This window comes from Pundamilia nyererei, unplaced genomic scaffold, assembly GCF_000239375.1.
Source record: "Pundamilia nyererei isolate P.nyererei 1_Seehausen unplaced genomic scaffold, PunNye1.0 scaffold00003, whole genome shotgun sequence".
Classification (NCBI taxonomy): domain Eukaryota; kingdom Metazoa; phylum Chordata; class Actinopteri; order Cichliformes; family Cichlidae; genus Pundamilia; species Pundamilia nyererei.
The window spans coordinates 5,834,823-5,849,578 of NW_005187404.1; the positions used below are offsets into that span (position 1 = coordinate 5,834,823).

At 41.3% G+C, this 14,756-nt stretch overlaps 1 protein-coding gene across 1 annotated transcript in view; it reads right to left on the minus strand.

The window, feature by feature from the left end:
* Positions 1-14,756, minus strand: part of LOC102210275 (cGMP-inhibited 3',5'-cyclic phosphodiesterase A-like) — a 79,255-nt gene that overhangs the window by 24,849 nt on the left and 39,650 nt on the right. Inside the window, exons 2-8 of the mRNA XM_013911282.1 lie at positions 7,691-7,936; positions 4,000-4,145; positions 3,811-3,926; positions 3,450-3,693; positions 3,133-3,209; positions 2,262-2,458; positions 35-172 (exon numbers count right to left, since the gene is read on the minus strand). Coding sequence (XP_013766736.1) covers positions 35-172; positions 2,262-2,458; positions 3,133-3,209; positions 3,450-3,693; positions 3,811-3,926; positions 4,000-4,145; positions 7,691-7,936 — 1,164 coding nt within the window. The remainder of the gene's footprint in view (positions 1-34; positions 173-2,261; positions 2,459-3,132; positions 3,210-3,449; positions 3,694-3,810; positions 3,927-3,999; positions 4,146-7,690; positions 7,937-14,756) is intronic.

Below are 14,756 nucleotides of genomic sequence, written 5' to 3' on the forward strand. Positions count from 1 at the left end.
AATTGTCAACCCCTGACACTAACAAAGTATTTACCTGGCTGAGGATGCAGCCCGTCTTGCCGTGAGTCTTCTCCACAAGACTAAAAATGGGAAAGTTCCAGTTGTTAAGCTGACTCATTAGAGGCTCCAGCCCTGGCATTAACAGAGTCTCTGGGGCCAAGTTTGGCTTGTCCTGTCAGGCAAAGGTAAGTGAACAAAGAGAAGTTCAGGGTGGTGCAAAGAAATATTTGGACGTAAGGTAAAATAACCTTTAGGACTTAAAAATTTCAGTCATCACAGTGACACAACAGTAGGAATATTGGTTTACTTAATGCACTCTGTAGACATACAGTAATCGGGCATAACATTATGACCACTGACAGGTGATGAGAATAACACTGATTATCTCTTCGTCGTGGCACCTCCTAGTGGGTGGGATATATTAGGGGCCATCCCCTTTTACATAAGAAGCAGGAAAAATGGGAAAGCATAAGGATTAGTGCAAGTTGGACAAAGGCGAACTTGTGTTGGCTACAAGACCGGGTCAGGGCATCTCCAAAACTGCAGCTCTTGATGTCATGATCCTTGGTTCGTCGACCAAGACTTTTGTCTTTTTTCTCATTGTTTTTCGTTATCTTTGTATTATAGTTCTCACTGTTCTATAGGGTTTTTGGTTCGTTCTGGTTAAGATGAGTTTTGGTTTGGAGCTTCATAGTCTTCTATTTATTCATTTTTTCCTAGTGCCTCTGAGTTTCATTATGTCTATTTGTGGTTCATAGTTTCTTGTTTGATTATGTTAGTTTCCCTTTGTTTCCAGTCTGTGTTCCTTATTGGGTAAGTCAGTGTTTAGTTATCATGTTTTTGTTCCCTTTCTTCATCCCCCCAGTCAGTCATGTCTCTGTGTGTTTATTCTCCAATCGCTGTGTCAAGTTCACATGTCTTAGTTGTGGTCTCAGTGTTTTTACTTCCCGTTTTATTTAGTTCTTTTCATTCTCGTGTGTATGATGTTCAGTTTTGCTTCCCCCGTCACATCAGTCAGATAAGTGTGTTTCTTCCTGCTCATGTTTTTCCCAGTTTACTAGATGGTTTGTTCCTGCCTCATGTTTTGGTTAAGTTTTCAAAGCAATAAACCTGTTTTTGAGTTTTCACGTTGTGCTCCGTGAGGCCCACGTTTGGGTCCTACCTATGACACTTGTGGGGTGCTCCCAGTCTGCAGTGGTCAGTATCTATTAAAAGTGATACAAGGAAGCAACAGCTGTGAACAAGCCACAGGGTCATCGGCAGGCAATGTTCATTGATGCATGTGGGGAGTGAAAGCTGGCCAGTGTGGTCTGATCCAACAGATGAGCTGCTGTAACTCAAAATGCTGATGTTGGTTTCGAAATACACATCCATCCATCCATCCATTCGCTTCCGCTTATCCTTTTCAGGGTCGCGGGGGGCGCTGGAGCCTATCCCAGCTGCCATAGGGCGAAAGGCGGGGTACACCCTGGACAGGTCGCAGGGCTTCGAAATACACATTTCACTGCAATTTGTTGCGTATGGGCTGCATCGCTGTAGACCAGTCAGAGTGTCCACTGCTGAAAGTTCCAACAACATCAAAACTGGACCACAGAGCAATGGAAGAAGGTCTAATGAGTCATGTTTTCTTTGTAAATCAATGCCTGTTGCTTACTTTGGAACACCTGGCACCAGGATACTGAAATCCATGTTCCCTACTTAAGCACTGCTGCAGACCATGTACACCATTTCATGGAAACGGTATTCCCTGATGGCTCTGGCCTATTTCAGCAGGATAATGCATCATTCCACAAAACAAAAATGGTTCATTAATGGTTTGAGGAGCACAACAAGTTTGAAGTGTTGACTTGGCCTCCAAATTCCCCAGATCTCAATCCAGTCGAACATTTGTAGGATGTTGCGAGGCCCCACCTGGCAACTTACAGGACTTAAAGAATCTGCTGCTAACATCTTGTTGCCAGATACCACAGCACACCTTCGGTCAGGCCTGTTTAGCTAGCAAAAGGTGGAACAACACAATATTAGACAGGTGACCGTAATGTTATGCCTCATTGACTTATATTGTTAAAGCAAAACCAGCTTTTTTAAAGTAACTTTCAAAGATAGTTGCTGCTTAATAGAGGATAGCTAGCTCATGACATCATAAGATGGTTTCACATAATTCGCAAATGATGTAGTGCTGCTCTTAATGTCGATTCAATTATTCCCTCTTAATGAAATTATTTTGGGGGAAGGACATTAAGTGAGGTCTGATTGTCTACCTCTGAAGAGAGCAGGACAGGGTGAAGAACAATGCCGTCATTCGGATACTCCCTGCAACCTTCTCTTGCTTCAGGAGGCTTCTTGCCTCCCTCTGCTTCCTCTTCATTCTGTGCAAAGTCGCTGCTGTCACTGTGGTTGGTCTCATAGGTGCTGTCGTACGTGCTATCATAGTCTGATGACGCTACTGCGCGTTCATCTGGAAAAACATGACACGATTTAGAAAGGTAGCTTTAATCACATTGGACACATTGGATTTGACACATTAAAAAGGACTAAACACATTAGAAGTGAACACAGACGTGTTTCTTCTGTTGAGAATACATTATCACTAGAACACAAAGATGTTTCTGTTTATCTAAAAACTGGAGTTAATCCTATGTTAATGTTAACTATAAGACCTTTTTTTTATAATGACTCAATGAAAACATAATCAAAATCCAAATGTCCAAAACTGCAGCTGTCCTAGGTGAAGCGCCCTTGATTTAGATCCTGCCTTATATAAGATTATTTTAAGGTCGAGACCTTAAAAGACCTCGATATGTAAGCCGATATGTTTTTGTTTCAGACACATGAAACAAACAAATTTATGAGTCCTTACTAAAATTTGTGTCAAAAACAAACTCTTTTATTGCCATAACGAGTGGTGGATTTCTTGTTTACATTCTGCTTGAATGTGGTAAACTATGCAACTGTATATAACTGAAGGGTGTTTCTGTTGTTTCTTCTTTACTTTTTCAATTTACATTTATTGGCTGCTGTAAATACCGACACCAGTAGATTGACAAACAACTGATATCTGCTGAAATATCAGTTGTGCTCTAATTTGTATCTGGAATAAACAGAAAAATATGTATTTTTTTACTTGATTACCTGGGTGGGGTATTCTGTCTCCTTTGTCTTCAGACTCTACCCCGTTGTTTAGTCGATTGTTGTACGGCCTGCCACAGCTAACGGAGAGCAGAGAGACACAAGCATTCAGAGTATACACACCGGTCCATCCTAATTGATCTCTCTCATCTGGTAATTTGGATGTTGCTTTATTCTCAGAGCAAACTAATGAAGTGACTAATTTCCCCCACTCACACGCAGATGACACATAAATTGTACAATCAAATTTTCTGCGGTCAGAATCGCTCTATATATTGTAAGTAAATAACTGATTTAGTATGTGATAGCGTGTAAATTACCTGCCGCAGAGTGATGGAGGCCGCCAGTGAGTGGTGGTGGAGCTCGGAGCACTCTGGCTGTGAGTTAAGGTTCTGTGGTGGCTTTTGGGGGCCACAGAGCCAGGTACTAGCTCTGTTAGTGGCCCAGCCGGCTCAGGAAGCTGCACTGAACATATTTTTATCGTAGGGCTGGAGGCAGGAGTGCCCTGGACAGGAGGAGATGAGCAAGGAGAGCCCAGAGGTGATATGTTGGAGGGAGGGAAACCTGAAAAAGATTGCATTGTAAATCAATACTCGCTTTTTTTGTTTGTTTGTTTTGTTTTTACCCAAAATAACTGAAATGTTCTACACTCTGCAGTAAAATAGATTCACAGACACACACCTGGTCTTCCCAGTGGTTTGCTGTACAGGTGGTTGGATGTGACAGAGGCAGCACAGGAGGCAGACATGGAGCGACTCTTTGAGATGGTCATCATCACTGAGTTGTTCCAAAAATCACTGGTTTATTGGAGGAGAAAAGTCAGATAAAGAAATGACAGTAATGTTAAACCTTCTGCGTAAGACGTGTTACCTTTCTGTAGTGTGTTTGTTGCTGGCTGAGCGGTCTCTGCGTACAGGGCCTGGCTCGATAGTAGGCAGCCCTGTAGCTGATGTGGTTGTGGTCCAAGTTGATGAAATTCTCCTAAGTAATCCTGGGGGAAGACTCCGCCTGAGACGCTGAAATACAGATGAACATGTAGATGTTACCTAATGGTAAGTAGCTAAGGCAACATTATGAAATTCTAAAAAGTAAAGGGATTTTTTAAATCAAACGCAGCTTAAAAATGATGAAGAGAATGCTTCTTCGTCACAGTGGTCAAAATCAGTCAAACTTCAGAGATATCACTGCGTTCAGTTAGGAAGCATAAACCACTGTGAATCAATTTCACCCACTTTGGTGCAAATGAAAGTGACAACGGTGCACCGGAGAGGCAACCCCAAAAAAGGGAACGGCTTTGTAGGTGGAGGCCACAGATACAGATGAAAGCAGGGTCACACTGAGCACACTTGACAGTTGTGAAAGAGATTAGAAGGGAGACATGCACCACGTCCCCATGGTGTTAATCAACCCAGTGTTAGACATTTCCATGAGCTGAACGCAGTTAATGAGCTCATATTTTTCTGAAGGGAGCACACAAACACATTTACAGCAGAATATAGAGGGCAGCAGAGGATCACATTTGATGTTCTTCTAAAATAAACTTGCATCCAGCAGATAACCTCACGTACACACATGCTCACTCTGCTCTGTGGCACTTAATCTATTCAAAGATCTCAAGCAGAGTGTGAACGAATGACTGAGGAGGCGAGTAAAAGAGAAAAGGGTGGGCTGAGAGAGAATGGCTGTTGCCGCTTTTTCTATTGTAAATTTTATTATTACTATGGGGTATTCCACTTTAAAGGGCATATCTGAAACATCTTCATGCAACAATAATGTAGCTTGAAAAAGTGACAAAAAAAACTTGAAAATTGGTTTCACTGCATAAAAAATAAGTTATGAGCCAATCTTATAAAATCGTATAGTAACTTTGTAAAAATGTAACCATTTTCAAAGTTTGCTAGGAGTAATATAAAGAGAAAATTTGTTTAACACAAGCTAGTTCAGAAGCTGGAAGTTGCTAAATATTAGAAAAATATCCTGAACAGTAGCAGCTTGATAACATACACAGCCAAATGATACACTTTCAATAAGAACTACAAGCAAAACCTACCAATTGTACCCATACTTTTAAGAAAAAAACAGGGTTTTGCTGTCTCGCTGAGCAAGGTCAAAGCTTAGTTGTAGCTCAGTCACCAATAGTACTGATTACTTTTATGTAACTGCTATTTCTGTCCTTAGTTCAGAGCCATACAACAGGCCAGTGCAAGTGAGTTGAATCACCTACATTACCCACTGCCACATGCAGTCTCACAAATCCCCAGTGAGCCAAAATGAGGCAGCATCTCATTGAGTTCCACTACATGGCTCAGGCATTTGAGTGCACTCAGGCATTGTTAAAGCTGCTAGTCACTTTCCTGGTAGGCTGTCCTGCATTGCATCACACACTTTATTTAGTTTCCTTGCTCACGTTAAGTGCCTTCATACATTTTGAAGCACTGGCCTTGTAAAACATTAAAAAGCCCCCTGGAAGAATTTGCGTCATTGTTAGTTATCTTAGAGGCCCCCACCAGGCTAGCAGTGAGGGAGGAAATGGAAAAGATCGCTGATATGTGCCAAAAGAGACATACCTGGTAAATACCTGTGTGTGTGTGTGTGTGTGTGTGTGTGTGTGTGTGTGTGTGTGTGTGTGTGTACAACAGTACAACTAAAAAAACATAGCTTAAATATAATTAAATATTTTTGTGTTTTTATGAGCACATTATTAATACTTTTTACTTTACTCACTCAATATAATAGAGGGAAGTATAATAAGTCTGGCATAACAATAGTGATGCCAGTTTTCATTTTTTGTATGTCCCTCTATTCATTGGTTATTCATGGGCAATCATGAACCTTTAAGGTTAGGGTGATCTGCTGATCATCACTGCTTAGGTACAATCAATAGCATCACTAGTATATAGCAATGAAAACCTTTTACTTCTTCATCTTTCTGCATAAACTTTGAGTGGGGTTCTAAACCCTGAAATTAAAACAAACAAAGAATACATAAAGGATGAATCTGTCTACGAATCTGAACAGTAAAGCCAATGCAAAGTGCCTTGAACCTACATTATTTCTAACAGACAGCAGATGAGTCCTCTTGTTGTAAAAAGATTTATATGAAAAAAATACTCTCTTTCTAACTTGAGCTATTCCTTATGCCCTTACTACTCATTTTCTGGATAAGTTTATGATATCAGTCACATGTTTCAGTGTTAGTTTTGTGAATTATAATCACAATATAGATAATAAAGACATTGATCTTTTTTTAGATGGGGGGGGGGGGGGGCTGTCTTGTGATTGATATAATGCTGGGCATGTATCTTTCCTTGTTAGATCCTCCTTTACTTGTTTGGTATGGCGTTATTTTTGTGCCACTATTCTGAGCTCAGCAATTACAGCAATTACTTTTGTTCACTCAAATTGAGCTTTTCTTCGCTCAAAATAAATTTCTCCTCAAAATGCAACACATGCACCTGCAAAATGTTTTTACGTGCGCTCCATTTTTCTTTTTACGTGCGCTCAGAATAGTGGCACAAAAATAACGCCATAGTTTAGCATTTGGTTGTACTAAAACACACACCCTAAGCTGGAGGCTGTTAATTTTTTCTGTCATTACTTTTGTTTTAGTCCCGTTCTACCCAAAACTACGATCACAACAAAGATAAAAAAGGAAAAAAAAGAAAGAAAACCCCACACTTTTATCTATGCATGCTAATTAGCTAGCATTAGCTAACTGAGGTTTCTCGTGTGAGATTATTCACACATTGAGCTGACTACTGGTTCAGCACTGGTTCCTATGGAAAAATGTGTTTCCCAAAGTTTTCTGGCTGTTGCTTGGTAAAACTGGTTGCAATAAGGTGCTTCACCACAAACTGCTCCCTGATTGGTTTTGTTGCTAGCAGGTTGCCATGGTTGCCTGTCATTATTCATGTTTGTCTACAAAAACCTGCAAATTACTAACCAAGTGGTATGCAAAACTTGAAAATATGTGACGCAAATTAGAAATGAACAAGCTTTGCCTTCAAAGTAAACAGTTATAGCTCAGCTCTGCAGCCTGTTTCAAAAACATGTCTCCATTTCTAGCTTGCACGTTTCACAGCTTGGAGAGCAGCGTTTGTAGACAAATCTGTAAAAAATATAAATATGCGACTAAAGTAAAAAAGGAAGTTTTTACCAACCTTTGGGGAATACATATTTTTATATTTTATCCAAGCATTGTCACAACCAGTTAAAATAAAAAGCAGAAAAACAAGACGGCAACAGGACAAACACAAGTGTTCAAAACAGTAGCCTAAAAACTGTGTGAGCCACTGAGCCTACTTTTAACATTTATGGTTTAGAACTGTGTCTACAATTTGCACTGGCACTGACTTTTCTATTCACGTTTATCTGCTTTGCCTAGCACACTAAACAGTTAAACATATGTATCTACAATAACTGTAAATCTTACACTGAATAGTAGTGATTCTTCTTCTCCTTTTGGAAGACCAGACAAAACTTTGTTTTTAGCTGTAAGTAAAATTCCACAAAACAGCCAGAACTACACAAACTCAACTTTTCTAGAAAGACAAGCAATAACCTTTGGAATAGCGAGTCTCTCTGTTTTTTCTGGCCCATCTTCAGAGTCAGAGCAGGTGTGGGTGTCTGCAGGGGTGCGAGGTCGGTGGAGTGGCTGGAGGTTGATCTGGGTGCTGAGGAGATTGCTGACAGCCTTCAGAGAGCTGCAGGTGTTAGGGGGCAACGATGGGTCTGCCAGCAGGTCTGAGATCAAACCATGAGCCTCACCCATCACTGCGATGTCCACCACCACACTGGTGCCCGATGACTAGAAGACAAAATGAGAGAAAAGGTGAATAATTAATAATCCATTGTTCATTTTTTCTTGTGTAATACAGTCATGTTGTGGATTTAAAAAGTCTTTACACACTGATGCATACTAAAAATTTTTATCTAAAAGAGAATGGAAAAATGTTTGTCTGTATACTGTGGTTGCACAGCAGCGCAACCATTGTCTGTGTGTATACAGTACGTGTGTGTGTTTTGAGCATAAAGCATAAATAAAATAAAGCAAATAAATAAGATGAAACAATTGCCTTTAGCCTACGATTGTACTATATGGTTACAGCAGGTTAATAATAAGTAATGAGAGTGGTCAAAATCCTGAAAACTGACTAACAAGCCCCACTCCTCCTACCCCTCCACCTTTTGTTCTATATTTAGCTATTATTGATTCAACATACTGATTGATAAACCCCAAAGGCTCATCTGTGTCAGAGGTAGGCCACGTGTTGTTTCACTCATGGATTCCACCATTAATGTCAACATCGGTTAATCAGCTTCTCTTTAGTTTATACCAGTTTCCATCACACAACCAAACATGTTACCCCACGCGCACACACACACACACACACACACACACACACACACACACACACACACACACACACACGCGCGCGCGCGCGCGCCCACACACACACACACAAGGCAGTTTCTACATGTACATATTCTCTGCATGCAAAATGCAGTGTCTGCAATAAAGTGAGCCTTGAGAAAGATAAAGACAGTCTGTGCCTGAGAAAAAAGAACTGACATTTGAGAGAATTCACCAATCTTGCTGGGCTTAATTAAGTGAAAAGTTAAAATAAATAGCTTTTTTGATTAATGCCATAATTAAACGATGCAAGGCAACAATTAAAGATCAAAAGATTAAGAAGACTAATTCCCAAAGAAGATGCTTATTTTTTGTCAGTGAATGGCTTAAGGAAATAGACTGTATAGTGTAAAAGATTCAACTCAATTCAATTCAATTAAAATAGCACCAAATCACAACAAAAGTCGCCTCAAGGTGCTTCATAGATACAGAGAAAAACCCAACAATCATATGACCCCCTATGAGCAAGCACTTTGGCACAGTGGGAAGGAAAAACTCCCTTTTAACAGGAAGAAACCTCTGACAGAACCAGGCTCAGGGAGGGGCGGCCATCTGCTGTGACTGGTTGGGGTGAGAGAAGGAAGACAGGATAAAAGACATGCTGTGAAAGATAGTCAGGGGTTAATAACAGATATGATTCAATGCAGAGAGGTCTGTTAACACATAGTGAGTGAGAAAGGTGACTGGAAAGGAAAAACTCAATGCATCATGGGAATCCCCCGGCAGCCTACGTCTATTGCAGCATAACTAAGGGAGAATTCAGGGTCACCTGGTCCAGCCCTAACTATATGCTTTAGCAAAAAGGAAAGTTTTAAGCCTAATCTTAAAAGTAGAGATAGTGTCTGACTCCCGAATCCAAACTGGAAGCTGGTTCCACAGAAGAGGGGCCTGAAAACTGAAGGCTCTCCCTCCCATTCTACTTTTAAATGATGTAGAAGTGATCGAGTATTGTGTCTCTTCACTGAAGCTTACATGGTCTGTGCCATAAAATAATGCTTTTGAACCTGTGAATTTTCTTTTTTTTTTTTGGACATGTCTCCTTTCGATAAAAAAGCAAAAGATAAAAATCTTAAAGATTTTTATAATTTAAAATCTTAAATAATTGGGCTGAAAAAGTAAAACTTTGATGCTTGCAGGGATCAGTTCCCCAAACTAAGATTTGATATTAAATATTATTATTTAATGTCTCTGTCTAAATAAAATGCTATTCTATTGTGATTTCAAAAAGATCACTTCAATTCAATTTTATTTATATAGTGCCAGAAATCAGATAGAAACTGATTTAGTGGATCAGTGGATGATAGTCCCTGGAGAGGTGGCGTCTGATACCTGACCTGACATATAGACACAGACAAACAGTCACACACAGATACGAACATCCATTCCCACCCTCATGCTCTCATATGCAAATACTCAGCACTCACCCAACGTGGAGACAGACATAAATAGACACTGTACACACAATCACACTCCCCAAGCGCACTCTATACCCCAGGTCTAGGTACCCTTGCCCCTGGAGGGGGAAACTGCACCCAGACCCAGGTAGTGTTACCCTCTTCCCTGGGGTGGAGAGAAGCAGACCGCCCGGACTCCGTAGCAGCAGGGAGGCCCCACATTCCAGACCCCAATCGGATGGCCAACTCCTCCTCCCAGCCCCCCGCCCCAACAGGCCGCAGAGAATGGGGGTGTATGAAGACTCCAAACCTCCCTCCGCCCGCTCATATGTAGTGTTGATGCATGTGTGTTCTAAGGTGCATTTAAAACCCAGGAGGGCATGGAGCTACCTGCCAGAGAGCAGCAGGTAAGCGCATAGCCCCTCCCGATAGCCCTCAATGTCTACGTGTATTTAAAATTGAGAGGTGGGCAACGGCGCCAGAGGTGAGGTCGTACACCCTGACGGTCTTCTGGATGCCGTGTAGCGTGCCCACCCCCAAGGTCCTATATGTATGTGTTATGAGAGTGTGAGTAATGTGAATGTCTAAGTTGTGAGATAAAATTGTGGCACAGGCAGCCAGAAGGGGACAGAGGCCCCTCCCTGGGGGCTAGCTCCCCCGCTGACCCCAGTAGGCAACCCCACACTCTGGAACCTACCAGGGCAAGGGGGCCCAGGCCCATCCGGACCGGGGCCCAGGTCAGCAGCGCCGCCCGGCCCCGCAGCCCATCCAACCCCACCACAGAGAAAACTGCACCCACCCCATCATCCACTCATCTCCCAGACTACACAAGACAATAGACACCCAGGCTGAGTTCTTCCTCCACCTCTCTTATATCTCTCCCCCACCTGCAGAGTGAGTTCCTGGAGAGAGGAGACCTCCTGCAAAGATGTAACAGCCTCTCCCATCAGTTAAAGAGACCCTCAGGTGGCTTGATGCACCGGCGGCAACCCGCGCCAGGGCTGAGTCCCCATATGCCCACCCGCCCACAACCCCGGTGACACACCAACCAGGACACAAGCTCCCAAGGCCCAGCCAGGGTCCCGGCCCGGAGACGGAGCACCCCCAGAACCCCATGACCCCATGCAGATCTAAGACCTGAAAGTTCAGGCCAAGTGTGGAAGACTACCTTTTCTTTTATTTCTTACACTTATGCTATATTTTAATACCAAGGACCCAACTTTTGTTGTTGATTAAATTACATGAGTAGGATAATGTTAAAGTTATAGAACAAAATCTGTTGCTATTCATTTCAGTCCTGGTAGTTTTTGTATTATATATAAAACAAATAATAATGACCTACCATCATACTGTCATCTGTGGATGTCTGTACATGTTAGCCAGTTAAACCTCTACAAGGTTTTGTCAGAATTCATTCCAAACTTTTTAAGCTATTGTGTTTGCCACAAGTGTATAAACAAGAACCTGGTCATGCAGTCTGGGAATGGGCTATTTCAAAAAAACTCACTGATTTAACTGTGGTCCTTATTAGGATGCCAGAGCAGCAATTTGTTAAGTTTCATGCCTCCTAGCTATCAACTGTAAGTGGTGTTATTGCAAGGGTTTGGGAACCACAGCAATTTAAAAGTCCTGAGACTCAGAGAGAGTAAAAGTCACTAGTGCTTTGCTAAAGCAGTAATAGAGTAGCAGAGTAGTATTAATAGAGTTCCAAACTTTATCTGACATTAACATCAGCACAAAAAGTGTGTGGCACAGGTTTCCATGGCCAATAACGTCTGCAGGTGCAATAAATATACATTACTGTGCAAAGGTTTTAGGCAGGTGAGGAAATGCTGTACACAAAGAATGCATAAAAATGGAAGTGTTAATCAAGTCAATCAACAAAATGCTGTGAATGAACAAAAGAGAAATCTAAATCAAATCAATATTTGGTGTGACCACCCTTTGACTTCAAAACAGCATCCATTCTTCTAGGGACACTTGCACACAGTTTTTGAAGGAACTTGGCTGGTAAGTTGTTCCAAACATCTTGGAGAACTAACCACAGACCTTCTGTGGATGTAGGCTTCCTCATATCCTTCTGTCTCTTCATGCAATCCCAGACATCAAATGACACATCCAAGACCAAATCATCGCGCTAACTCTGAGCTCGCTATTCCGGTTCCCCGAACACACCTGTTGTTGACGATTAGTATAGCTGGATGAAGTAATGTGAGATCACTGGGTGGCTCAACAGGGGCTACACATCGATAGTAGAAACATTGATCGGCAACCCTTTGATTGGTCGGCGCGCTCGGTATTTTTCGGCAGCAGAGCAAGAACTCTTGATTGAGGGATTTCAGGAGTTTCAGAGTTTAATTAAAATGCAAGGGAACACTGCAAAGGCTGCAAAAGCAAGGAGAGAGGGCTGGCAGAAAGTTGCTGACAAATTAAACTCGTACACAGCAAAAACTCCAGTGTTAAATTAACACTGGAGAGTGTCTATATGGGTCCACACCTCTGAGTGTTAAATACAACACTGTTGAGTGTTAAATTAACACTTTTGACAGTGTTATATGTTTAAAAGTAACCTAGTCAGTTTTGAAGATTAACAAAGACTAACACTGAGCAGTGCTGATTTTCTAACACTGGAAAATAACTCAAAATGTTAGAAATATTCCAGTGTTAGAAAATCAGTCATACCATAACTTCCAGTACTTCTTGTTCTTCTGTATGCTGAAGATAGTTCTTAATGACTTTGGCTTTATGTTTGGGGTGGTTGTCTTGCTGCAGAATACATTTGGGGCCAGTAAACAATCATTTATATTTCTGTAAGCATTCTTTGTTTACAGAATTTTTCCCACAGCTGCCTAAAACTTTTGCACAGTATAATAACAACAACAACAACAACAACAATAAATTTACTAGAATTAGGAGAATACTGAAAATAAAACAGTGACTCATGGTTATTAAAAACTAGATCATTACTAATGTAGACAAATCAAAGAACAATATTTTCCACTATACCCCCACCCCCTCTCCTTTTGTATCTTTCTTTCCTTACTGTGGCAGCACATGAAGCTAATTTAGCTCACATGATCACTCCATCCATAAGCCTTCCCATCTGCCTGCCCCCTGAGGCTGCGAGGCTTGACAACTGGCAGCAACCTCTGCTTTTGCCACTTTGCTTGTATCCCTGCCAAACTTTTTCACTTTGGTTGGACTTTAAAGTGTTATTTTTATATCTCGGGCTTGTGAGTGACCCGCTTGAGGATTTTTATTAATTCAATTCTTTTTTGGTCCAGAGGAAAAAAAGATCAAGATGAGACAGCAACAGGAGAGGCACCCCTCCATATTCCAACTAAGTGACAGCTGATTCTCAAAATTTGCTTCTTTAAACAAAATCTATTAGCTCTTCAAACACATCAGGAGTTGTGATGAGTAAATGCAACAAGGACGTAGGTGATAGTTTACTGGAAGAGCATGTGTCTGTACATGCGTGTGCGCGGTAGTGTGCATGTGTTACCTCAACCTGAACAAAACCCATTAGACCACTCCAGAGCTTTATGACATCCTGCTATTGTGACATTCACCTCTTACCTGGCAGTAATAGAGTTGTTGAGCTAATGTCACAGAGGGAGTGACATAGTAGAACCAGCAATTTGTGTGCACCTGTAGATACCCACCCAGACACGGAGACATGATGTAGCTGTTTTATGGCAATGTTATTCTCTGATATTTAACTTCCTAGATTAATTTATTGTCTTGCAATGAATTTAGATTAGAAAATCTAATTTTATGTCTGTGCATTTGCTAGTACATTCAGTACATCATGCAAAAGAATTTGAGCTGATGGATGCTACAGAGATCTGTTTTGAAACATGTTGGTGTAAAGGTGAGGAAGGAGTTTATGGATTTCTTCCAGTATGAAGGGCCACAGGCTACAACTGGGGGAGCAATGGTCAATGAGTAAATCAACAGTGGACACATGAAGATGTGCATAAAGACACACCCACAAACACAGAGGTATGCATGTACAAGAACCTGCCTTGGGATCAGACCAAGACAGCATGTAGTGCACATAGAAACATGGGTCATAAAACCTTCTCAAACTGAGTTCACTGTAACAGAATACAAATCGACTGGACTCTGGTGATGTACACAGAGAAATAAAAAGAGATCTGTGTATGCCAGGCTCCTATGAAACCACAGAGATCCTCATTTGGTTTACTTGTCAAACTGCATCATCAGTGTTTAAAGGTTAAACCACTCTCCATTGCATTTGAACTGACACACATAGAATGTGGTCAAAAAGGAAAAACACCACAGTGCTCAAAAAAATTCCAAAGAAAACATTTTTACCTTTTATTTTTGGTGTGATTTTAAGTCCTGACCTCAAAGGGTTCATAGTTTATGTATATACTGTAAATATACACTCAGGGACTGCTTTATGACACTGTTCAACTGCTGGTTCATGCAAATATCTGAGCAGCCAATCACATAGCAACAATTAAAACTAAAGACCAATTAAGTTCAAACCAAACATTAGAAAGGAAAAGAAAGGTGGTTTAAGTGACTTTGATGGTGTCGTGATTGTTGGTCTGGGTAGGCTGGTCTGAATCTTTCAGAAACTGTTGATCTGCTGGGATTTTTACCGCTCAGCGATCTTTAGTTTAGTTTAGAGTTTACAGAAAATGGCCAGAAAAAGAAATAATATCCAGTGAGAGGCATTTCTCTGGGTGAAAATGCCAAGAGGTCAGAGGAAAATGACTGATAGGAAGGCAACGGTAACTGAAACATCCGCTCACTACAACCAAGGTATGCAGAAGAGCATACCCATA